The sequence below is a fragment of the Hemicordylus capensis genome, chromosome 3, assembly GCF_027244095.1.
Source record: "Hemicordylus capensis ecotype Gifberg chromosome 3, rHemCap1.1.pri, whole genome shotgun sequence".
NCBI classification, from domain to species: domain Eukaryota; kingdom Metazoa; phylum Chordata; class Lepidosauria; order Squamata; family Cordylidae; genus Hemicordylus; species Hemicordylus capensis.
The window spans coordinates 27,014,197-27,040,491 of NC_069659.1; the positions used below are offsets into that span (position 1 = coordinate 27,014,197).

At 43.6% G+C, this 26,295-nt stretch overlaps 1 protein-coding gene across 3 annotated transcripts in view; it reads left to right on the forward strand.

The window, feature by feature from the left end:
- The window catches only part of DYNC2H1 (dynein cytoplasmic 2 heavy chain 1), a 352,996-nt gene that overhangs the window by 279,766 nt on the left and 46,935 nt on the right, over positions 1-26,295 (forward strand). For all 3 annotated transcript variants that reach the window (XM_053308090.1, XM_053308091.1, XM_053308092.1), the window contains 3 exons: positions 1,956-2,031; positions 4,956-5,167; positions 9,394-9,498. In XM_053308090.1, coding sequence (XP_053164065.1) covers positions 1,956-2,031; positions 4,956-5,167; positions 9,394-9,498 — 393 coding nt within the window. The remainder of the gene's footprint in view (positions 1-1,955; positions 2,032-4,955; positions 5,168-9,393; positions 9,499-26,295) is intronic.

Genomic DNA, 26,295 nt, shown 5'->3' on the forward strand with positions numbered 1-26,295 from the left:
ACTTCACTTTACATTTGCTTACATTGAACCACATTTGCCATCTTGTTACCCACTCCCCCATTTGGGAGATATCTTTTTGCAGCTCCTCACAACCTGTTGTGGATTTCATTACCCTAAATAGTTGAGTGTCATCTGCAAATTTGGCCACTTCACTGCTTGCTACAACGTCTAGATCATTTATGAACAAGCTAAAGAGCACTGGTCCTAGTACTGGTCCCTGGGTGACACCACTTCCTACCTACCTCCATTGTGAAAACTGTCCATTTATTCCTACCCTGTTTCCTGTCCTTCCACCAGTTACCAAATCCACACATGAATCTGTCCCCTTACCCCATGACTGCTATGTTTTCTCAAGAGTCTTTGGTGGCGAACATTGTCAAAATATTTTTGGAAGTCCACGTGTACTATGTCAACTGGATCACCTTTATCCACATGCCTGTTGACACTCTCAAAGAACTCCAAAACGTTAGGGAGGCAAGGCTTTCCCTTGCAGAAGCCATGCTGGTTCTCCTTCAACAAGGCCTCCTGTTCTTCTATATGCTTAACAATTTTGTCCTTAAGTATGTTTTCCATCAATTTACTTGGCATCGAAGTTAAGCTGACCGTCCTGTAATTCCCTGGATCCCCCTGGATCCCTTTTTGAAAATCAGGATCCAAGAGGATCCTAATTTTTCACCAGAAAGAGACCCCACTGAACCCTGGAAACACTTCTTCATTTTATCTACGCTAGTGGAGCCTCCCCTTGAGCTGCTAGTCTCCTCCTCATTGAAATACCTATAATTGAAAACAGCATTCTTGGTTGCCATTACATTGAAGAGGAGAGTCAGAGAACTAACAGCTCTTCGAGCTGACTCTCCTTACACTAGACAAGACAAGGTTTCACTTCCGGTTAACTATTTAGAAGGAGGGCAGGCTGATCACTACACTTGCACATACCAACTTTTGCGTAAACTATCCTGCAATACATTTGACACCAGAATATGCTGGTGGGAAGCTGTAAATACCCCCCCCCCCCACTTTTTAACCCAAAGTTACTTTGCCTGGTCAACAACGGGCCTTACCTACTGCTAAGTAGATATATCCAGAGTATAGCAGTTTTCACATGCCCTCATAGCCTAAGACCCCATGCTAGCCTGAATAATTTACTTTTACTAAACAGGAACTGTATTCTTGTTATCATGTAACAACTGATCCTTGTTTTTCCAAACTAAATTTTTGGCTGAAGGAAGCTGACTGAAATGCCCACAAGCCACACAGCTCTCCTAAATGTTCACAATGTATTTGATTTGGATCTGTGCCTCAAGAAAATTGCCCTGTAGGTGTTTGTTTTCATCAAATTGATGCTTGCTGTTTTATTTTTTAAACTTTTGGAGGTCATGATGGCTTATGAGCTAGGACTCTTCTCCTCTTCCCAAAGCCAGAGTTGTCTTATGTAGTGCTTCTGTGGGCTACTTAAGATCTGCACATTTAGTTTTTTGTGTTACATCTAATTTTAGGGGATTTTGTAACAGCATGAATCATCAGTGTTAAGAGTTGCTTCTTTTTTTTAATTCAAGCTTGAAAAAGCATAATAAGTTAATTCTGGGTTCCAGAGCTGTACATAGCTAAAAAACATTGGCTTGCATGTAGGAGCTCAATGTGTTTTGCAATTTTCTGAATAATGAATAGCTTTGGAAATCGGGATTGCTGATTGCTGTTCAAATTGGTACACAGCTAAGGTTCATATTTTTTATTGTTTAATATTACCAGTTAGGCATAATTCATTGAGACCTGTAAACCTGTTGCTTTGATCTAGCTTTTTTGTGTGTGTCTGTATCCTGTGTGATGTTTTGTTTCTGTGTTCTTCTAGAATTTCACAAGGCATGTGTTTCTGAAAGTATTATAATGTTCATTTGGCAATGTACATTTAATAAGTGTTGAACCATGAGTAATATCAACTCATTTTTCTTTCACAGGGATGGACCAAATTTTATGAATTTTCTTTATCTGATCTTCGTGCGGGGTATGACATTATTGACAGACTCTTTGATGGTGAGTCATCATGTCCTTGAGGAACCCTGATTTCATTGTCTGAATGAAACCTTAAGTCATGTAAGCTTGGCATTCTTGAACTTAACGAGGAACAGAAGGCTAACCACTGCAGCAAAAAACTGTAGTGAAGCTCAAAAATCGTTGATCCAAGATATTTATTGCCCAAATTCAAAATGAGATTCTTCCTCAGGGGATGCTTTAAAATCATTTTTTTAAAGTACATTTTATATATACATTAGCAATTCTCTATATAAGAAAATTGTTGTACAACTATATGACTGGTTTTATCAAAATGTGCATTTGTTTTCATAAAATTATTTCGTGTAGCTGCACTTATAGTACCCTATTATCGATTCATAAATTCAGCCATGCCCCTGCAACTGAATACCAGTTGCAGGAGAGTAACAGCAAGAGAGAGGGCATGCCCTCAACTCCTGCCTGTAGGCTTCCAGTAGCATCTGGTGAGCCACTGTGTGAAACAGGATGCTGGACTAGATGGGCCTTGGGCCTGATCCAGCAGGGCTGTTCTTCTGTTATGTTCTTAAATGCTGGCTTAAACAAATCAGTACTAAGTCCTATAAAGGACTGAATTCTTTAAAACTCATTTTTCAATATTTAGTGAGATTTATATTACTTGGATAATGTCTTCTACTGAATTAGACCTTTGATCCATCTCAGTCAGTATTGTCTACACTGACTTTCAACAGTTCTCCAGAGTTTCAGTATGGGGCTTTCCCATACTGAGAGGAGAGCCGGTCTTGTGGTAGCAAGCATGATTTGTCCCCGTAGCTAAACAGAGTCCACCATGGTTGCATATGAATGGGAGATTAGAAATGCTAGCACTGTAAGATATTCCCCTCAGGGGATGGAGCCGCTCTGGGAAGAGCAGAAGGTTTCAAGTTCCCTCCCTGGCTTCTCCAAGATAGGGCTGAGAGAGATTCCTGCCTGCAACCTTGGAGAAGCTGCTGCCAGTCTGTGCTGAGCTAGATGGACCAATGGTCTGACTCAGTATATGGCAGTTTTCTGTGTTCCCACTCCTATCTGAAGATGCCAGGGATTGAACTGGGACCTTTTGCATGCAAAGCAGATGCTCCATCACTGAGCCATGTCTCCTCCCCATAAATAAACTAAGCTCCTGCACCTGCTGGTTCTCTGCTCATTTCTGTTTTTTGGTGCTGTGCTTTTGGTTTGCCTTGATGAAACGATGTCCTCCTCAGACTCCTTGAGGACATTCCAGAAGTACTGGGATGGCCTCTCCCCTAGCTCAGTAGGCATGGTCTGCTTTACAGCAGCATTTCTAGGAGGGGATGTCCTCTCCACCCCCACCCCCGCAGACTGGTAGGGTTTGCTTGAGCTCCCCAGAGCTCAGTTGCCCAAATTTTTATTTCCACTCCCCTCTACTCCATACATATCCTGGAAAGGGACCACAACAGGGGGCAGGGGGTTCTTTTAAACTACATTGCAGTGGCACCAAGTGCTTCATCCTCAGCAGCAGACCCACTGCTCCAAACCTGGGCTCCAGAGGAGAGTTGTGTCCTGTGGAACCAAGACACAGCTGCAAGCAAATGCGACAAAACTAGCGAGCACATCGGCTCTCATTGTGACCAGAGTGGTGGTGTGTCAAGTGATGCCTTGCTAGCAGTTTTTCTTGTCCTGACAGCCTCCCTTCCATATAGGTAGAATTAGTGATAGATGTTCTTGATTATGCAAGTAGTTGTTTGCAGAGAAAAGGATACATATATGTTTATTTTTATTTATGGTTCTTAGCCTGCCCTTTCCTCAGCTTCTAGGAGAAGTGCATGAGGAGCTGATGGGTTAGGGTAGGGTTTCTCAACAGTTTTTAACAGGTGTACCCCTTCTGTCACAAACCTTCAGATCAAGTGCCCCCTAGAGACTGTGTCTATGTGTGTGTGTATTATGCGTGCAGACACATTTAAATGTTACAGTTATGAGGCAGGCAGTTCCTGGTTTACATCCAGACTAAGTTATTCATAAGTACTCCCACTGAAATTAATGGGACAACTACATTTGTCCCATTCATTTCAGTAAGACTGCTTATGAGTAACTTAATCTGGATGTCAGCCAGAAAATGGAGTAGCCTGTCTCATTTAAATTTTTGAGTGCATATACACAGACACATAAAAGTGCATATATCTGCACGTGCACACACACACAGAGTTTTACAGTTAGAGAGACAGGCTACTACAGTCACTGGCTCACATCTACACTAAGTTACTCATACGCAGTCTTATTGAAATTAATGGTACAGGTTTCCATGTCCTATTAATTTCAGTGGGAAAACTTAGTGCTAATTTTCTGAATCATGTGAATTAGGCTGAGGGGAGGGGTATACTGAGCTTCAGCATGTAGCCAGCCAATCAGGTACAGAGGAGGAGGGTCTTCATCCTCCTCCTTCCCCTTCTGCAGCATATACATCACTGACGATGTGTCAGTTTCATGTAGGCAATCCTCAGATGGGGAATGAATAGCTCAGCTCCAGCGTGGTGAAGCAGGACAGCTCTTTGTACTCTGTGGGAACCCTTCAAGTACCCCATTTTGGGAACCTTTTGATGAGGATACCGGGCTTAACATTTTCTGAACCTGTGGGAGTTCCACCGCTTTGGGAAATGCCCCTTTAATTTATCTTTACTTTTTGTTTGGAGTGATTAGAGCTGAATGTAAGAAAAGAGGCAGCATCTAAGGTCCCTCAGGCCAAAGCTGTTAAGACTCCACAGGGATCTATAATGGAGGTAATGTCACAGTTAATGAAAATGTAAGGTCACTTTGCATAGACGTAAGTCACTACATGACAGGAGAATATATTTCCATACTCCATTGAAGGTGGTTTTAATGATGAAATGAAGTAATCTGCAACCAAGTCATTGTGTCATATTTTAACATGCTTCATATTTAATAATTTACAGGCCCCAAAGGTTTTCAGTGGGAATTTGTGCATGGTTTATTGGAAAATGCTATTTATGGAGGTCGTATAGATAATTACTTTGATATGAGGGTCCTTCGCTCCTACCTGGAACAGTTTTTTAATTCCAGAGTTATTGCTGACTCAAATTTCCGGGGCAAGAAGATGAGCAGATTTCCATATTCCATCTCTTTACCTAACTCCTACAATATATTGGTGAGTACTGCATGTGTCTCCTTTTATCAGATGTTCAAACTAAAATTAATTTTCTGTGGTTTTATTAAATTGGCAGATGATCATGCTTCTTCTTGCCTAATTGCTGCTGCTGGAAGAGCAACGCCTTATAGCTACCATATTGATAAAGCCTTCTTTTGGACTCATGATTGCTTGGATATATATACGTGTGTGTGTGTGTGTGTGTGTGTGTGTGTGTGTGTGTGTGTGTGAGAGATATACTACCTTTCACCCAGTGGCCTCAAAGCAGTTCACAGCATATAAAATATAAAAATAAAACACAAAATAAAATCATTAAAATCACAGTAACAAAACAATCAGCAGCAAAAGTTATTTATCATACACAACAGAACATAACACTAACAAGACTACGAGGCAGCAATCAAAAACACCTGTTGTTCAAAGGCCTAGATAAAAAGCATTTTCAGGTGTGGGCAAAACACTAGGATGGATCTCTCTTAGGTGGGCATTCCATAGTCTGGGAGCAACAACCGAGAAGACCCTGTCCCATTGTTATGAAGGGAATTTGGGGGGTGCTACCCCACCCCTCCAAGATAGGAAGGGGGTGTTAGAAAGTAGGCAATTTTATTCCAAAACAAGGAAGGACACAGGAGTAATCCAATAAGAAAACTTAATTAAAGAAAATTAAAAGAAGAGGAGAACATATAACTTGCAGGGCATTCCCACATGACACGGTACATGCATGTCAACTTGTGTGTCAAAACATCAATTTTACAAAGATTTTTATTTTTTGCTAATAAAAACACTAACCGCTATTAATCTAGTGTAGATTCTTGTGTAGAGGTGAGAGTAGACTCCCTAATGTTTACTAACAATGTGTAGATTCTCTGTTGGCAACTTAAACTCGAGCGGAGGAACCACGTGGGTAATGGGACTTGGGTTACCCAAGAGGCTTTGGGCAATGGACCTAGGAAAAGTCGGGGAGAACCAGCCACCTTGAACTCTGTGGAAAGGACTATACTTGGCCTTCTAAGGTGGGAATATGTAGAAGAAGGCAGGCAAGGTGGCTGGTTTGGGGCCAGTTTGATCATTCGCTATAACCAGAGATGCCCTTAGGCAACCAGATCCAGACCAAGAAGCCAGGAAATCCCAACATAATATCAACCTCAGTCCAGCTTGCTGGATGAGGATCATTGCTCTCATGAGAAGATGAATCCATAGGAGAGGGGTACCTTGCTTTGAAGTGCTCCCAGTTCTCCAGTGGATCACTTGTCTAGTTTCTGCAGACCTGTCACACTGGGGCGGGGGGCCTGATTTTGTGGGGCTCCTGGCACTTCTGGTTAAAGATGGACCTCATATCCCAGACCTTTCCACTCACCACTTAATTCTCCAGACTCTTAAGAGGTCCAGGCTGCTCCAAATACCTGAGCGGCTTCAAATTAACATTTCAAGAGAACCTGGGGATGAAGCCTACATTCCTGACTGGGTGGACCTGACTAAGCCCAACATTGCGGCAGATGCAAATTAGTCACCATGGGGAATTCTGAGGCAGATTATCTGGGACTATTGGTGAATCCTGGCAAGCCAGATGTGTACTGCCAGTGGAATGGAGCATAGAATTTTGCAGATGGAGGGAAAAGCTCTCAAATGTGGTGTTTAATGTACTGGTCTGTGACAGCTGCCAGGACCGAGAATCTGTTACCCGGAGACCCTTCCCTGGAACTCCAGAAAGAGTCTCAACCAGGTTGGGTGGTAAATGCCCCAAAGCCCGCATGCTTCTTGCCATGGTTGAACACTCTCGTGAGAGAGTGGTCCATTGAGAGGAAGGTGGCTTATTAACGATTCAGCACAACAGCAGATTGCTAAATCCTTCCTTCTTCCCTGGATCACCCTAATCAAGAGCTGGCTGAGACTGAGCATGCTTTCAGCCCAGGGAAGTGTGCTGGGCCTTCTCTTCCCCAACAAAACCAGTAAAAGATAGAACCCAAAGGGAAAATCCTAAACCATTCTAGTCTGTGCAGTCTGATCCTAAATATCTATACACAGTCATTCAATACGAAGGGGGTCTGGAGGAAGAGACATGGGAACGGAAGGACTGTGCATCTCCTATTGTGCCTGTCTAATGAATGAGAAGTCATGAACCTGGGAACAGGTCCAGAAAGCAAGAAAATGAAGGGCTTGTGTGGCCCCTTTTATAGGGCAAAAACTATAGTCAGGAAAATTCCAGAGAATTCCTGCCCACTGGGTGGCAAGAAAAAACATGATTATAACTGGTAAGGGATATGTAAATGTGCCAGTCCTGGCACCATGCTGCCTACCAGTCAATGAGGATGGGCCATCTGCTAAGATGGGTCTTTGATGGTCCTCCTTTGTTTAGGTTAAGGACTAAATGATCCTGGAAGACCTGAATTGATGGCTCTTAAACGCTTGCCTGGTGCAGTGTTGAAGCAACCTTCCTAGAGAGCAGGTGGCTGTTGGTTCGAATCCCCACTAGTGTGTTTCCCAGAATATGGGAAACTCCTATATCGGGCAGCAGCAATATAGAAAGGTGCTGAAAGGTACCATCTCACACGGTGTGGGAGAAGGCAATGGTAAACCACTCTTGTATTCTACCAAGAAAACCACATGGCTCTTTGGTTGCCAGGAGTTGACACCGACTTGATGGCACAATCTTTCCTCCCCCCCCCCTTTTAATGCCTGCCTGAAGAATGCAGGAAGGAATGCAGTCAAACATGTTACTAAAACAGGCACAGACAGGCAATAGGGATTCTGATCTGTCAGAGGGGCTTGGAAGATTTTTTACATGGAAAGCCAATTTTGAGGTGTCAGATGACCCTTGAGAGGTGCCAGCTCTGTGGCCAGGTTCCTTGCACAGGTGACTTCTCTGATATCTCCCTTGCCAGCATATACACACATCTTTCCTGGACTTCAAAATACAGATCCTCCATGCCAAGCACCTTGTGAAGGGGTACAGGGGAGATGCTCAGGTTGCCCAAAAAGTGAATCTCTGTAGCACCATGTGCACAACAACCACCAGGACTTGCCTGCCATTAGTATGCAGAACGGAGTGCCTCCCCACACACCCTGCAATGACCTTGCAACCTTGTAAGTCAGGTAGAGTCACCTGGGAGCAAGCAGTTCTTCAGACTGGGCTCAAATCATATAGCTAGCATAAAGCATGTAATCTAAATAAATAAATATTTTCCTTATTTGAACACAAGAGAGGCTGTTTTATTTTTAAATTACTCCCTGCTTTACTTCTAACCAATTGTCCAGTGCAAAGAATGCTTACTCAGAAGTAAGTTTCACTGAGCATAATGCAACTTACTTACACACAAGTAAGTGTACCCTAATTCATAGTCCTAATTATACTGGGGTTTTTAATTTCTTTTTTAAAACGTTTGTATTTACTGTTAAATTGCAAATGATTTCCTTAGCTTCAAATTATTTGCCAAGTTATGCAGGCATAGCTTGTTCCAGATCACTTTTGTTTGATTAATAGTTACCAGAATGAAGTGAACGTTACATCAGAGTTGGCTACAGACTGTCATACCTAGGATACAATGTGGATTATGCTTTCCTGAAACAAAGGAAATCCCTCAAGCTTGAAGGAATTGAATCCCTCAATTCCTGAAGTCAAAAAGTCCTTTTGGAGGGAGGAGAAAGTAAGATAAATCGCTCTCCCTTCCCCCTTCATATTGGGTCCATGCTGTGTGGACCTGTGATGCTGAGTCTTCCCCCTACGCAGAATATCAGCCACTTGCTCTTTTTGCCTCCTTCCTTGGCTTTTCAAAATCCAAGACAAGAATTCAGCTCTATGAATCTAATCATTGCTGAATGCATTTTTTCAGGTTGTGTTTTCACAGTCATGGTGATCCTAGTCAAACCGCTGTGCTTAAGCTGCAGTTAACCAGGGTAGGCCTGATTATCTATCTTGGTTAAATGTGGTTTAACCACAGCAGTTTGGACAGGATTGCCCAAGAAACCTGCATTCTTACAACCAGCTCTATAGGGCTCAGTAATCCTAGTTAACTTTTTTTAAACAGGATCACCATGATTGTGAGAACACAGCCTCAGTATTATTTCTTCATTTGTATACTCAGAAAGTTTTCAAATACGATAAATTAAAAGTTCCAAAGCTTTATCTAGATCTGAAAATTATATTACATTTTTATCTTTCCATCACTGAACTATGATTGCTCAGATTTTTTGCATTGGATTTAATAATAGTCTTCTTTTCTGCAAAGGATTACCGTCATGTTATTGAAAGCCTCCCAGAAGATGATAAACCTGATTTCTTTGGCCTACCTGCCAACATTGCACGTTCATCTCAACGCATGATCAGTTCCCTGGTAGGCTTCTATTTATTATTATTACTATTATTGCTGATTACTGTCAGGATTTGAAATGTCATTTGCTAAAGAAACTGCATCTGTTTATTAATGTAAATTTTACTTTTTTAACCCTTATCAAGAGGCTTGATTTTTTTACACTTCCTACTCCCAAATAGTCCCATTGGTTACATTGGATGCCCCCAACACTTTCATGCTACAGAACCTACACTAATTTAACTTTATTATGGGAAATTACAGACCAGTTAGCTTAACGTCCAGGCAAATTGATGAAAAGCATTTTTACAGATAAAATTGTTAAGCATATAGAAGAACAGGCCCTGAGAACCAGCATGGCTTCTGCAAAGGTAAATTGTACATCACCAACTCTTTGGAATTCTTTGAGAGTGTCAGCAGGCATGTGGATGAGGGTGATCCGGTTTACATAGCAGACTTGGACTTCTAATTTTTATTTTTATTTTTTACAAAGTTGCCCACCAAAGACTCTTGAGTAAACTTAGCAGTAATGGGATAAGGGATCAGGTTCATGTTTGGATTGGTAACTGGTTGAAGGATGGGAAACAGAGGGTAGGTATAAATGGACAGTTCTCTAAATTGAGGGAATAAAGAAGTAGTTTCCACCAGGGATATGGGACTATTTAGGGTAGTGAAATTCAAAATAGTTTGTGAGGAGCTCCAAATGGATCTCTCCAAACTGGGGGAGGGGGCGGTGAAACAAAATGGTATATGCGATTCAGTGTGGGCAAGTGTAAAGTGTTGCATGTAAGGTAAAAAGCCCTAACTTCTCATATACACAGATGGGTTCTGAGCTGTTGGTGACTTACCAGATCTTGGGGTCATGGTGGACAGCTCGAGGGAAGTGTCAACACAATGTGCAGCAACTGAGAAAAAAGGCCAATTCCATGCTTGAAATAATTAAGGGGATTGAAAATAAAACTGCTAATGTCATAATGCCCTAATACAAATCTATGGTGCAGCCAAATTTGGGGTACTGTATACAGTTCTGGTTACTCTACCTCAAAAAGGATATTATAAAACTGGAGAAGGTGCAGAAGAGGGCAACCAAAATGACCAGGGGCCTGGAGCATGTTCCGTACAAGGTAAGCCTACAACACCTGGGGCTTTTTAGTTCCAAAAAAAGATGACCGATGGAAGACATGACAGAGTTCTATAAAATCATGCATGGTGGAGAGAGACAAATTTTTCTCCATCTCTCATAACACTAGAAACAGGGGCCATCCCATGAAACTGATTGCCAAGAAATTTAGGACCAACAAAAGAAAGTACGCGTGGCCCTCGTTATTTGCAGGGATTTCATTCTTGCCTATACATATGAATATGAAAACCACAAATAACAAAACCTCGAATCAATGAGATTTGGGGGTTGGGTTGCTAATTTTTTAAAAAGTCAAAAATGCAAGGGGGGAAGAAATAAGATAGTACCTTCTTCCCCAGGTCTCAAGCAATGCCCTTCAAAACCCTGAAAATGGTCTAATATTTGCCAGTTGTTTTTTTAAGAGCCACAAAATGGCTCTCTGCTGGAAAATGGCGGTTGGAAATGACATCAGAAGTAATTTCTGGGTCATTTCTCGTCACACAAAACTGTGGAAAGGCGAATTCCACCTATTTTTCTACCCACGGATAATGAACCTAGGTCTCTAAGACCCAATTGCAGATATGCGAAACTGCAAATACAGAGTCCACGGATAACAAGGGCCACCTGTACTTTTTTACACAATGCATAGTTAGCCTATGGAATTCTTTGCCACAAGATGTGGTGACAGTCACCAGCCTGGATGGCTTTAAGAAGGGCTTAGATAAATTCATGAAGAACAAGTCTATCAATGGCTACTAGTTTGAGGGCTATGAGCCACCTCCAGTCTAAGAGGCAAGATGCCTCTAAATAAGAGTTGCAGGGGAGCAACAGCAGGAGAGAGGGCATGCCCTCAGCTCTTGCCTGTGGTCTTCCCAGAGACATCTGGTGGGCCACTGTGTGAAACAGGATGCTGGACTAGATAGGCCTTGGGCCTGATCCAGCAGGAGTGTTCTTATGTTAACATTTCATTCCAGGGGAGTTCTGTGCTGACCCCCTAACATCCCACACATGGCGCCCGATACCATGAATGACTCACTGAGAATGTGAGCTGTTAGCAAAATAAAATGAACATTTCAAACCCCACACTAATGAGGATCCATACTTCAACATATCAATTCTCAGCATTTCAGTTGTGACTGAACTAAAGGCAATCCAGGAACTGGTCAAATGCATTCTACTGGCCAGTCACTCACATTCAACACATCTTTGTGCCCATTGGACATATACGGAGGCCTCCAAAATGGCCACCATGAGGGGGTTGAGGCCTGAAATGGCTGAACCACCCAAACAGGTCAATTTGCTGCATAATGGAGGCCAGCGGTAGGAGGGGGGCCTCCAGAGACCCCCCGCAGCCTCAGAGAATCCCCCCAGAGGGGGTGAGTACAAAAATCTATATATATATATTTCTCCTAGGTATGCCTGGGGAAAATGCGTCCCAGCAGCCCAGCTGATTGGCTGGGCTGCGGAGGCGCCTGATTGGCTGGCACACCCAGGAGGAGAGAATTGGCCGGCCCACGCTGGCGGGCCTGGCCTGGCGACCGTGGTGGCCGTTCCCCAAAAGTATCTGCACCCTGGCTCTGTCTTGACAGAAGCTTTAGTCCTTGAACACCAGAATCCTGTGCAGTTTCCTTCTGGCTTTTGATATTTTTCAGGTACCTTCTGGCTTTTGATTGCCTGATTTTATCAGGCAATGCCTTTCAGACTCTAGCGACGGAGAGAGGCAGGTGGGGGGGAGAGACAGAGTGAGCGAAGGAGGCACGCGGGGGGGGGAGAGATAAAGCGAGCGAGAGAGGCGCGGGGGGAGAGACAGAGCGAACGAGAGGCGTGCGGGAAGGGGGAGACAGAGCAAGCAAGAGAGGCGCGCGTGGAGGAGGGACAGCGAAAGAGGCGTGGGGGGAGAGACAGCGTGAGCAAGAGAGGCGTGGGGGGAGAGACAGCGCAAGCGAGAGAGGCACGGGGAAGAGACAGCATGAGCGAGAGAGGCGCGTAGGGGGGAGAGAGCGCGAGCGAGAGAGGCGCGGGGGAGAGAGCGCGAGCGAGAGAGGCGCGGGGGAGACAGCGCGAGCGAGAGAGGCACGGGGAGACAGCGAGAAAGAGAGGCACAGGGGAGAGACAGCGCGAGCGAGAGAGGCGCGTAGGGGGAGAGAGTGCGAGCGAGAGAGGCGTGTAGGGGGGAGAGACAGAGCGAGCGAGAGAGGTGCATGGGGCAGAGACAGAGCGAGCGAGAGAGGTGCATGGGGCAGAGACAGAATGAGCAAGACAGGCGCACGGGGAGAGACAGAGCGAGAGAGGCAGGGGGAGAGACAGAGCGAGAGAGGCACGGTGGGGGGAGAGACAGAGCGAGCGAGAGAGGCGTGCGGGGGAGACAGCGCGAGAGAGGCGCGGGGGGAGAGACAGCGCGAGAGAGGCGCGGGGGGAGAGACAGCGCGAGAGAGGCGCGGGGGGAGAGACAGCGCGAGCGAGGCGCGGGGGGAGAGACAGCGCGAGCGAGAGAGGCGCGGGGGAGAGACAGAGTGAGCGAGAGGCGCGGGGGAGAGACAGAGTGAGCGAGAGAGGTGCATGGGGCAGAGACAGAGCGAGCGAGAGAGGCGCGCGGGGGAGACAGCGCGAGAGAGGCGCGGGGGGAGAGACAGAGCGAGAGAGAGAGGCGCGGGGGAGAGACAGAGTGAGCAAGAGAGGTGCATGGGGCAGAGACAGAACGAGCGAGACAGGTGCACGGGGAGAGACAGAGCGAGAGAGGCACGGTGGGGGGGGAGACCGAGCAAGCGAGAGAGGCGCAGAGGGGAGAGAGACAGAGCGAGCGAGAGAGTCGGTGTAGGGAGGGCAGAGCGAGCAAGAGAGCTGTTTTTGGGGGGACAGAGCGAGTGAGAGAGCTGTGGGAGGACCAGCCAAACAAATTCTCCCAACTAACCCCCCAAAGGAAGTGAACTACCGCACAGATGCTCTGTGCGGGTTCAGCTAGTAAAATATATATTTCTTTAAAAAGACTGCGACCCCCATCCACCACCACCACCACCCCGAACGGCCAGGGGATTCGACCTGTTCAACATCAAAACTGTTCGCACATCCCTACTGAATTTTTTTTTAACAGTATTGGAGAAGAAGAAAAATAAGGTGAAGATGAAAGGACCTATAAACCTAGGAAAGCGCTAGTTCTTATATAATATGTAAGCTCTTTTAAGTAAAGTTGTTTTAAGAGATGAGCAAATGATTTTGATAGGAGATAGTATTCATGGCAGAGAAAGATATTCATTGTGCTCTGGAGGCATGACTTAAGATAATGAGGTTAATAGTCCCTGTAAAACAGATCCTTCCTAGATTCCAGTCCTGCCTGTTTGCAGGATGAGCTCTCACTTGGAGTTCTCCACCACTGACCTTCACTTGCCTTCTGCAAGCAAAAACAAAAGTGAAAGACAGTTTCTCTCTCCCTTACTCTTAGCGTGAGTGTGCGGAGAGAGCCAGCAGATCCAATCTTATTTCTGTTTACAAAACCAAAAGGATTTATTTTCAAAAGCTGTGCCTGCATATTGACCCAACAGTGCTAGTCCAAAGCAAATACATTCTAAATCAGGAAAGAATGGCATTAATGCTGCTTCCTCGCAGCTCCCTCCCTGGAATCTTCAACTGCAACTGGACCACTCCCAACAGATTTCATGGTGAATACCAGCGTTCCTTTCTACACTGAGACCAGCTTTGCTGAAGCCACTGTGATATCGTTTGTCACAGTATGATAAACTTGCAACTGCAAATGTATGAGTAAACCTTCATACAGGGCTTTTAAAATATCATGGATGCCTGAGGCTATCTACTGTAAGGCTACTGCTCTCCCCTGGGTCTGTTCCATGGTGACAAATGAAGTAGAGAAATCACACGAGATGTGACTCATGATGAACATAGCCATGGGAGCACCACTCTCTGGGCTCTGACAGCACTGGTTTGGCCATATGTCACAGACACTGCCCTTCCCAATGGTTTATCTGCCTTCTTTATTATTGGCATGGTATGGAAGTGAGCCACAAGGGAAGTGATGACTTTTTCATTGGTGTATCAGGGCAACAGAACAACCATAACTTTATCAGGAGCTCTGTTCCTGCTCATGACATCATGTCAGCCTCTGATTACGGTTCTAGGTAGAGGCTGAGATGAAGTCAAGAGCAAAACTAGAGTCCCTGATAACACTGGAAAGAAACCAGAAGTTGAAGTAAGTTAGATTATCTCAGGACAATGCTTCATAAAAACCAGCTGTTTATAACATTTAATTCTAATTGAAAAGTAAAGGGAAATGGCCATATTAATGATTATCCTTGAAGTTATTGCTCTTCAGTAAATACTCCCACAGTTAGCTTAATTGAGCTTTTCATCTAATTACATTTTTAGGTGGGGTTGGTGTTATAGCATTTGTGTACATTTCCTGCTTGGTAAGACATTGCTGGAGCAGCTCAACCCTTCTTTGATGCAGAATACAAAGATTTGCTGCAGCACAGTGCAGCATACTGCAGAGTCATGGGATCCCCTTTGAAACTTTACTGCGTCACAGATGTGTTTATGAGCCGGGGAAATAGTCACTTGAAAGGAATAGCAAGCTTCAGAGCAATGACATTCCAAGATGCCCTGTTTAAGCAACAGTAGTGACATATATATATATATATATATATATATATATATATATATATATATATATATTCACTCTATATAATATATAATTATGATATCTGAAAATCCTTATTGTATAAACATGAACAATGCATTTACTCTGTTACTCCCTAGCAAATATAATACAGAGCATTGGTAGATGCAGAAAACATATATAAATTGTTAATCTTGTTTATGATTATTCAATTTGTAAACCCAGTTATCATATTGTCAAATGTAGTTTTGAACTCAGTCCCGTGCTTTGTCTCTTGCTTTGGAAATGCTTGCGACAAAGGCACATGTAAAAGTTTCAATGGCCATTTAAGGAAAATAATATATTGTTAGTAATAAGTCTTTAAACACCTGATTCACCAACTATTTTCTATTTAAATAATGAAAAATGAATCTACAATAAATGACAAGGTCATTCACACAACCATCTGCTCTGGCACTGGAGAGAGCTGCGGGGGAGGCAAGAAACTACTTGCCTCTCCCCCCCCCCACCCCCACAAACAGCGGCTCTGCTACCCATGGGCCCAGACATGTGGCGTGGCAGCAGGCAGGAGGTGGAGAAAGGAAGCCCGGCTGCCAGGAATCCCACAATGCGCAGCATAAGTAGTTGAGATAACTGAGAACTATTGAGTCCTTTCCAGAATCTTCCCCATGGAGCTCTATGTGGGAAGGGCTCCACTTCCCAGTATTCCCCCCCCCCCCAACATGCCTTACCAGACATCTTTGGGGCTGGCAAGGTTCCATTTCTCTTTAAGGAATTCTATGGTGCTGAAAGCAGCACAGCATTTCACAGAGGTGAGTGATGAGAACTGTGGACTCCGAGGGTGTGCTGATTTTTCAGCTTTGGATATTCAGAGCTGAATATTTGGTCAGGCCTAGTTATTGTTCTCCTCCACCAAATGTTGGCAATACCTTGGTCATGGATCCGAGCCAGTTCATAGATTGTGGGAGTTTTAGCAGTGATAGGCAAAATCTGATGGGGAAAATCCACATGACTAAGAAGTCAATGTGGTGACTGCTTAAAGGTGACAGAGCAAGTTGGCAAGATGTGTGTCTTGTTATCAAGTGTTGCATGTGAAAAATCAAGACAGTTGATGCACAAAGATTCCACTGCAAAGCAGTGTAATAAAAAGTGATTAATATTTTATTATTTTTATTTAAAATAGTCATATAGTATAGAGCTACATTTGGAAAAGTAAGTACTGGCTTGCACATGGCAAATGATTAAATGGAGCGGGGGGCGGAGAGGGAGAAACCCAGTGTAAACCACGATTCTTCTTATTGACTGCTAGTAATATCAGGTGCCCAGCCTGGTTAATTTAAAATCCTGTAATGATTCTATGGTCTTAATTTTCTGAGGTGAATGCATTTATATCTCCCTGTCTGTCATTAAGGCTGTTTCCATGAGCAGCCTAACCCAGGCTAGATTAAAAGTGGGGGTTAAAAGTAGGGTTGGGTGGGCAGCACCAGAATCGGTCCCAGTGCTACACATAAGCAGCTTAATCCAGGCTGGGCCGCCCTAGCCTGGGTTAAGCTGCTCCTGTGAATAGACTTCATCTATATATTTAATTCTCTTATGGCCGACTGAGTAGAGAACTGCATAGGGATGCGAGGAGATGTGTGTGGATGTTTGGCAAGCCCCGCCCCCGCTGCTTGACTGGGCTCCAGTTGGCCGGCGGAGGCGCCTGATTGACTGGGCGCCGATTGGCCCGGCCGCTGTGAGGAGGCAGCAGCAGCAGCAGCAGGCCTAGCCCGGCCACAGCCTGGGCTGGGAGGAGGCGGGAGGCAACGGGACAGACTGGCCGGGCAGCGCTGGCGGGGGTGAGTGGGGAATGGGCGGTGGGGGCAAAGCCCCTGCGCCTGTTGCAGCCTAGGACAGGAGGGAAATGGGCGGTGGGGCGCAGCCCTGGTGCTCATTGGAGGCCAGAATGGGAGGGAAACACCCGTTGGAGGCCGGGGCAGAAAGGAAGAACGGAAGGGGAGAGCATGCAGCTGGAGTGGGGGGGGGGAAGGGCGGGCAAGAGAGACTGGGGCATTAGGGAGGGGGAGGGCAGGGGAAACAGCCAGCCCCAAAGAGCGCACAGATGCTCTGTGTGGGGTCGGCTAGTATTTCTCTATTTGGTTAAAACTAAAGGAGTTGAAAGAAAATCATTACTTTAAAATAAATGCTTGGGAAAAATACTGATTTGCTAGTAGTTGGTATAAACACTGGATAAAATAGTATTGGTATAAAATCTGCCTACTGAGATGTTGACAACTGTTGACAATGAAAGAAAAGTAATTAAAGATAGAGTCTGTGGCAAATCCTATTTAGATCTGAGAACCATTCAGATGTCGTGTTTGTCTAAATAGCACCATCTGTTTAAAGTTAATAATGTCAAAAATGGATGTTCCCTCTGTTTAGGAGATCTTTAACAAGATTGTGCTTCTACTCAGTATCTTTGGCATTTCTCAGTAGTGTGTATTTTCGAATTCCATTCAGTTATCACGTATATGTTTGCAATCTCAATGCAACAGAAAACATAGGTCATTACATCTTGTACTGTCTGTTTTATGCAAAGCCTAGAGAATGGTTCATCTTGAAGTTCTATACAGTACTAGATCACAGATGATCAAAATATTTAGTTTTTGCTGTTGGATCCAGCAAACGTCACTTACAAATTGTCACTATTTAAAGTAGTAGTTGAGAAAATTAGGAAAATTATATAGAGGCAATTTCAATGCCATGTTATGGATATCACCTAATATAAATTCAAAAAAATAAATTGTCCCTTTGTTATGCTGTTTTCTGAATATGGCCCACTTCAGCTGATACTCCCCCATGATCACTCTTCTAAGTGCTGTTATGACATGCACCTCAAACATGTGTATGTTGCAAGTTATTTGCAGCAAGGGCTAATCTTAGCACACATGTGGGGGTGATACAAAGGGGAGACCATAAACTTCTAATGCACAATAACAGATATTTATTAACTAACAATCAAAATATACATTCTCATTTGGGGAATTAATGCAATTGTAGTACTACCAAATCCAGTACTTAACCTGGCAACATTCAATAGACTAAACTCGCTTGGTGCAGCGGGGAAATGCTTGACTAACAAGCAGAAGTTTGCTGGTTCGAATCACCGCTGGTACTGTATCGGGCATGAAAGGCATAATCTCACACTGCGCAGGAGGAGGCAATGATAAACCCCTCCTATGTTCTACCAAAAAAAACCCACAGGGCTTTGTGGGCGCCAGGAGTCAAAATCAACTTGATGGCACACTTTACCTTTAAACTCACTCACATTTAAAATGACATAGAAAAGCAATGCATTCAATTACACTACTAGACCCCTGCTAACCTGGCAAAAAGGCACCTTTTAACATGATGATTCTCTTTATTTAGCAGGGGGAGAGTAACTGGCCCTATCCACCCCCAGCACAGTACCTCCAGTGACTGTTGCTGGTGTCTATCTTATTTTTCTTTTTAAATTGTGAGCCCTTTGGGGACAGGGAGCCATCTCATTTATTTATTATTTCTCTGTGTAAACCACCCTGAGCCATTTTTGGAAGGATGGTATAGAAATCGAATAAATAAAATTGAAGAAAGAAAGAAAGAAAGAGTTAAAATAATTGACATAGCAATACCAGGTGATAGCAGAATAGAAGAAAAAGAATTAGAAATAATCACAAAATACAAAGATCTACAAACTGAAATTGAAAGGCTGTGGCAGAAGACGACCAAAATAATCCCAGTAGTAATTGGCGCCCTAGGTGCAATTCCAAAAGACCTTGAAGAGCACTCAACACCAAAGGGGCCACAGAAATCACTATCAGCCAATTACAAAAATCAACTTTACTGGGAACAACCTATATTCTGCAACGATATCTATAATAATAACAGCAACAATATTGATAATAAAATTCAGCCATCCCAGGTCCTTGGGAAGGACTCAATGTCTGGATAAAACAAACCAGTCAATAACATCTATCTGACTGTGTAAACAATAATAAATAATAATAATATAGGAATGAATGGGGAACCATAGAGCTACTGAGATCACAACTCCTAGTGAGCCTCCTGAATATTTTTAATATAGTCATGCCATGCTGGAATGGAAACCTTTGTTGAAAACAGTATATAAATATTTGTTGTTCTATGGCAGACAAGGGTTAATTGAAACAGGGATTACTGAATCAGGGAATAGTCAAACAAATGTGTTAGAAAAGGGGGGAGTATTTATTTATTTATTTATTTATTTATTTATTTGTCAAATTTGTACACCATCCCAAACGTTCATCTCTGGGCAGTTAACAACAACATAAAACAAGTTTAAAAAATACACAAAAATCTTAAAACAATTAAGGCAATCTACAAATTAAAAACAGGTTAAAACTTAAACATTTAAAAAGCTGGAAAAGCTGAAGTGGTGGGTTTTCAAGTGCTTTTGAAAAATTGTCAGAGTCCTTGGTTTGCAAGGAGTTGTGGAGCCCAGTGTAGTGGTTTCAGAGAGCGATTCAGCTCAGAGGTTCTTAACGGGAGAATCTCTGCGACACATCCACTGAAATGCACTTTCTGGGCTTCAGTTGGGTGGATGGTCTAGTTAGCAAGAGGTGGGCATCCTCAATCCTTGGGATCAGCTAGGTGAACGATATGGAATCCTCATGGCAAGAAAGTTGAGTAGCTGAACACTGAACTATCCCTAAGAGGGGTTTTTATACCCTTTTGCATGGTAGATTGGTATTACCCATCTTTTGGAATTTTATACTATTGGTTCTTGTTTGATCTAGCATTCTATCACTTGGCTGCTGAGCTTTGTGCTCAAATAAGCTGAATTGCTTAAGGGTGGACATCTTAGTATGGGTGTGAGGCTTAAGCTCAGGGTTGATTTTGGATGATTTACTCCGTTAGTAAGGAAGTGGGTCTTACCACTCAGATAGGAAGATTGCTCAGGGAGGGAACTTTAGTGCTGCTGTTCCCAATAGTTTAATTTCCTGAGGTAGCTTCATAGGTTACTATGCTTCCAGGGTCTTCCCAAGCTTGCTGATTTACTCAGATAGGTGTTCAGCCCTTCCAATTAGTGAAAGTCCTGAGGGGAGAGGGATACTACAATCAAAACCTCCTTTCACCTTCCATTTGGTCTGTTTTGTTCTGTTTGAGCTCTGGTTTTGCCAGTGTTGGATCCAAAAAGGTCCTGGCATCGTTTGGGAGACCCCAAACATAGAGTTCTGGTCTGAAAAAGGGGGTTAGTCTTAACAGTGTGGTGGTGGCATGACCTTGACTATGACCAGTAACCAGGACACTGGCACACACACAGAGATGGGGGGGCAGCCAAATGGGAAATATCCTACTCTGAAAGATAATCTGTAGCAATACTGAGCCAAAAATTTTATGGTCAGGTTCAATCTGGCATCTCTCGGTAGGGCTGCGAAAGACTCCTGCCTGAATCCTTGAGAGCCACTACCCGTCTGTACAATACTGAGCTAGATGGACCAATGGTCTGACTCAGTAAAATGCAGCTTCCTGTGTTCCTGTAGTTATATGTAAATAAAGAATGACTGACTGTTTGTATTACTAATAAAATGCAGTACATAGCCTGTTAAAAGAACAAGTGGCACATAGTTTTGAAATCTGGTTATATTCATATTCACTGCTGGCAGAATTTTTTTCACTGTGACAGAGAGGTTCGCTCTTAGTTTGCTTAAGTTAAAATTGCATAAGCTAGCATGTCTCCTGTGATTTGTATTCAAGCTTTTAAGACCTAATTCCCTTGAAAAATATGCTGATGCAGTTCCTTGACATAGTATAAAGCTTGCACATTTTACTTCTGATACTTAGTAAAAACCTCATCTTGCAAATCACTGCCATAAATTATAGGTTGGACATGAACAAGACTAGAATGTATATTTTAGAAGGCTACTGAAACAATCTGTGTCCTCATAATGTTCACTGTCCCTATAATGTGAGTGGTGTTATAGTACTTAAGTATCTTTATTACTGCCTGCTAACAACAGACCCTTGTTGGGCGTATTCTATTCAACTGCGTAAGTAAATAAATGATTAAAAAATGTAAATGAGATTTTCTGCAAGTAATAAGGGAGCTTATGCAGCTTAATTCTCCATACTTTAAGCAAAAGTACTTATTTCATGGCAGTTTTATTGAAAGCAGAACTCCATTTTTTTAATGTTATAAAAGCATTGAATTCCAGAAACTTAAGTAACCCAGACTTTGATACTTAACTATATACAAACATTAAATTTGACTAAGTACCAGAAAAGCTCCCAGAATAAAGACAAATACTTTTCAGGTACATCCAATTACAAGAGACATAATATTTTAGTATTTAGGCAGTAGTCCTCAAAATATGTTTTAGTATGCCCAGGTGATTTACCTCCAAGTAAACATATTTATGATTGTGCTATAAATGATGCACCTCTTCCAGCAGCCAACCTCTTCTTCCTGCCTTTAGGTACAAATCTCTGTCTTGCAAGGACAGTTTTGCACTTGTAGCAAGGCTGCTGACCAGGAGAGTTGCTTAGTGGCAGGAGATTCTCCTAGGGGGGCTGGGGAATATATGAAAGACAACAGGATGGCATGCTCCATTTTTAATAGTACCAATTTGCTTTGGAGTAGTTTTCTTCAGAGGCTGCTTTTGTAAGAAATACTTAAATGTGCAACTCCACAGAAAATCATTACAATGCTGAGTATCTTGAAAGGGGAGGCTTTTGGCAACCAGAATCTAGCACCTTATGCCCTACACTCTCATTGTTGGTGGCAAGGAGAGGCAGCCACTGGTTCCTTAAGCCTGTTATCTACTTCTGGTGCAGCTGGCTATAAAACAGTACTGCAACTTGTTGCCCAGCATGCTCAGGCTGATTTAGCCATTTCTCAGGTGGCATAATGGGCATATGTGCTGTTTTTGCCTCTGTAGGTGTGTCCTTAAACTTCTAGGTCTAGCATTTACTTGTTAGTGAGCATAGCACTTATTCTTGGGCATACTGGAAGTCAGTTTTTATATATAAGAAGTCGATGCTAGTTCATACATGATTGAAGATCCATGGATTAAATTGAGGACATGCTGAATCATGGGGAAAGATCAGGCCTCTGCAGCCGACCCTAGGCCGTGCCCATGTGACCTGGAAGTGGCAGCAAGCTCATGACGGCTAGGCAGGAGTGGAGTAGGGATGGTGAGAGCCAAGAAGAGGTGGGCTAGCTCACTGTCTCTCAAGAGCTTGGGATCTCATGTGGCGGGATCTCAGCCTCTCATGACACTTGCCCTGGCTGTGGAGGGCTATTTACATGCCGGGCTGCTGATAAGAGTAACACAGAGGCTGCAGAGGGATAGCATGCACAAAGAAACAGGGATTGACTCTTAAACCTGGGGTACGGAACTGCTGCAGTACTTAAAGGAGAAAGGGGGGCAAAGTGCAGATAACCTTCCCGTTCCCATAAATACTCTGTAAACTGAGCTGTGGCCTTGACTTAGTGAGCGGGAACCAGGGTGCTTTAACACACACGTACACTGGGGCATCAGTAGTTTGTTAGACTACTAACTATGATAAATTAATACTACCATGGCATTAGTAGCTATTCTGAAAACTGCCTGTTGAGGTTAACAAAAGAAAGAGATAATACAGTTTCAAGTACAGTTGATAAGAATGAAAGAAATATAATTTTTATATTACATTATTCTGTAGCTAAATCTGGTAGATGGCAGTAGAGTACTTGCCTTGTTATTTTCCTGATGTGCAGATAGGAAAGAGGGTAGTGGTTATTTTACAGAAGAAAATAAAGATTTTTTATTATAGGTTTTATATGTTGTAAGATGTGCAAAGGGGTTTTTGAACACATCCTGCAGAAGCTCTACAAAACTTAATTTTAACATTTGTCATATTTTTTTATCATCTATTTTTCATCCTACATTAAGGCTATGTACATGAGCAGCCCTATCCCGGTTAGGGAAGCCAACGAGCTTGGCAGTATCCGGTTAGGCAAATGACATCCTTTAAAGTGCGAAGGTGCAAAAGATACAGATAAAACAGAAGGGGACAGAGGCAAAACCTCATAAAGAGCAGACAGAAGGCTGTGCCAGCTGGTCAAAGAGTCCAAAGAAAGATAGCATACACCACTGTTATCCCTGGATATAAACTCTATAGGAAGGACAGGGAGGGGAGCCTTGGAGGTGGAGTAGCACTGTATGTTAAAGAAGGGATAGAATCTAACAAGGTAGGAAACCTAGTTGGACCTGAGTCCTCCACAAAAACCCTGTGGGTGACAATATAAGGCCTGAAAGGAAATGTGCTGTTGGGGACGTGCTATTGCCCTCTGGATCAAAACGCTGACACTGACCGGGAGTTGCAGGAGGAAATCAGGGAGGCGTCAAGGAGAGGCAGGGCAGTAATAATGGGTGACTTCAATTACCCACACATAGACTGGGTAAATTCACAGTCAGGTAATGACAAAGAGGTAAAATTTCTAGATACGCTGAATGACTGTTCCCTAGAACAGTTGGTCTTGGAACCAACCAGAGAGAAGGCGACCTTGGACTTAATCCTGAGTGGCACCCAGGATCAGGTGCATGATATCAGTGTCATCGACCCCTTAGGGAACAGTGGCCATAGTGCGATCCAATTCAGCATACGTGTGGGGAGAGAATCACCAAGGAAGTCTAACACAGACACTTTGAATTTCAGAAGAGGAAATTTCTCCAAAATGAGGAGTATGGTGAAAAGAAAGCTAAAAGGGAAAATCAGGAGAGTCACTTTGCTCCAGAATGCATGGAGTTTACTCAAAACCACAATACTACAAGCCCAGTTAGAATGTATACCCAAAAGGAGGAAAGGTACCACTAAGTCCAGGAGGATGCCAGCATGGCTAACACGTACCATCCAAGAAGCCATAAAAGGGAAGAAGACTTCTTTCCGAAACTGGAAGGCCTGTCCAAATGAAGAGAACAGAAAGGAATACAAACTCTGACAAAAGAAATGCAAGGTGACAATAAGGGAGGCGAAAAGAGAGTTCGAGGAACATTTAGCTAAAAGCATCAAGGGAATAACAAAAACTTCTTTAAATACATCAGGTGCAGGAAACCTGCCAGGGAGGAGGTTGGACCATTAGACAATGAGGGAGTGAAAGAGATTATTAAATAGGACATGGAGGTTGCAGAGAAACTAAAGGAGTTCTTTGCGTCCATCTTCATGGCAGAGGATACTGAGCATATACCTGTTCCTGAACCAGGCTTTTTAGGGATTGAGGCTAAAGAACTGAGTCAGATAGAAGTAACAGGAGATGATCCAAAAGGATCTCTCCAAACTGGGTGAGTGGGTGACAAAATAGCAAATGCGGTTCAATGTTGGCAAGTGTAAAGTGATGTACATTGGGATGAAAAACCCCAACTTCAAGTAAACGCTGATGGGATCTGAGCTGTCGGTGACTGACCAGGAGAGGGATCTTGGGGTCATGGTGGACAGCTTGTTGAAAGTGTCGACTCAATGTGCAGCAGCTGTGAAAAAGGCCAGTTCCATGCTAGGTATCATTAGGAAGGAGATTGAAAACAATACTGCTAATATTATAATGCCCATATACAAATCTATGGTGCGGCCACACCTCGAATACTGCATACAGTTCTGGTCAACCCATCTAAAAAAGGGCACGTAGAACAGAAAAGGTGCAGAAGAGGGCAGCCAAGATGATCAGGGGCCTAGAGCACCTTTCTTATGAGGCAAGGCTACAAGAGCCAGCGTGGCGTAGTAGTTAGAGTGCTGGACTAGGACTGGGGAGATCTGAGTTCAAATCCCCATTCAGCCATGAAACTAGCTGGGTGACTCTGGGCCAGTCACTTCTCTTTCAGCCTAACCTACTTCACAGGGTTGTTGTGAAAGAGAAGCTGAAGTATGTAGTACACCGCTCTGGGCTCCTTGGAGGAAAAGCGGGATATAAATGTTAAATAATAATAATACAACACCTGGGCCATTTTAGTTTAGAAAAAAGATTACTGCGGGGAGACATGATAGAGGTCTATAAAATCATACATGATGTGGATAGAGAGAAAGTGGATAGAGAAAAATTCTTCTCCTTCTCACATAAAACTAGAACCATGGTTCATCCCATGAAACTGATTGCCAGGAAATTTAGGATCAGGAAACGGAAGTATTTTTTCACAAAACGCATAATCAACTTGTGTAATTCTCTGCCACAAGACGTGGTGACAGCCAACAACCTGGATGACTTGAAGAAGAGTTTGGATAACTTCATGGAGGAGAGGTCTATCATTGGCTACTAGTTGGAGGGCTAGAGGCCACCTCCAGCCTCCAAGGCAGGATGCTTCTGAGAACCAGTTGCAGCGATGTAACAGCAGGAGAGAGGGCATGCTCTCAGCTCTTGCCTATAGGCTCCCAGTGGCATTTGGTGGGCCACTGTGCGAACAGGATGCTGGACTAGATGGGCCTTGGGCCTGATCCAGCAGAGCTGTTCTTATGTTCTTAAGAGAAGAATATAAATGTAGACATAAATGTAAAAAAAATGAAAAATATCAAGTTCTGAGTAACATAGTGAAGTCGCTCATTTTCTTAATGCTGACTTAGTTGTTCTGGTCACCGCAACCCCTCAGTGTATCTCTGCTTCACAGACTACCAGCTTGCCTCTCCTCTCAGCAGGGAATGGCTCTTCAAAATTCCAAGGTTCAGCAGGTGTATCATGGGCTCTAAAGGATAAGCCACAGGCTCTCCAGTATTGGTGGCACTTGGGAAGGCTGCTGGACACAGCAGGAGTTGGAGTGCTTTGCCCAGTTTTCACAGACATAAAATACATTACTCATAGGAAAAGAGGGAAGGAGCATTACACTAAGGAGGAACTGGAGTGCCTTGATGGTGGTTAGTAGAGAAGAGGGGCTCTCACACTTTCGAGTGGGGGCTTGGCACAATCAAGCAAAAGCTATTTCCTGTAAGCATTAGATCTGATCAAACTGCCAGCAGCTCTAATTTACATCCATGTACGGCAGAGCAGGAGAAGTTGATTCCTGGCAGCTACCACAGCCTTTTGGCACAGCAGAGAATTAAGCCTTACATGTCA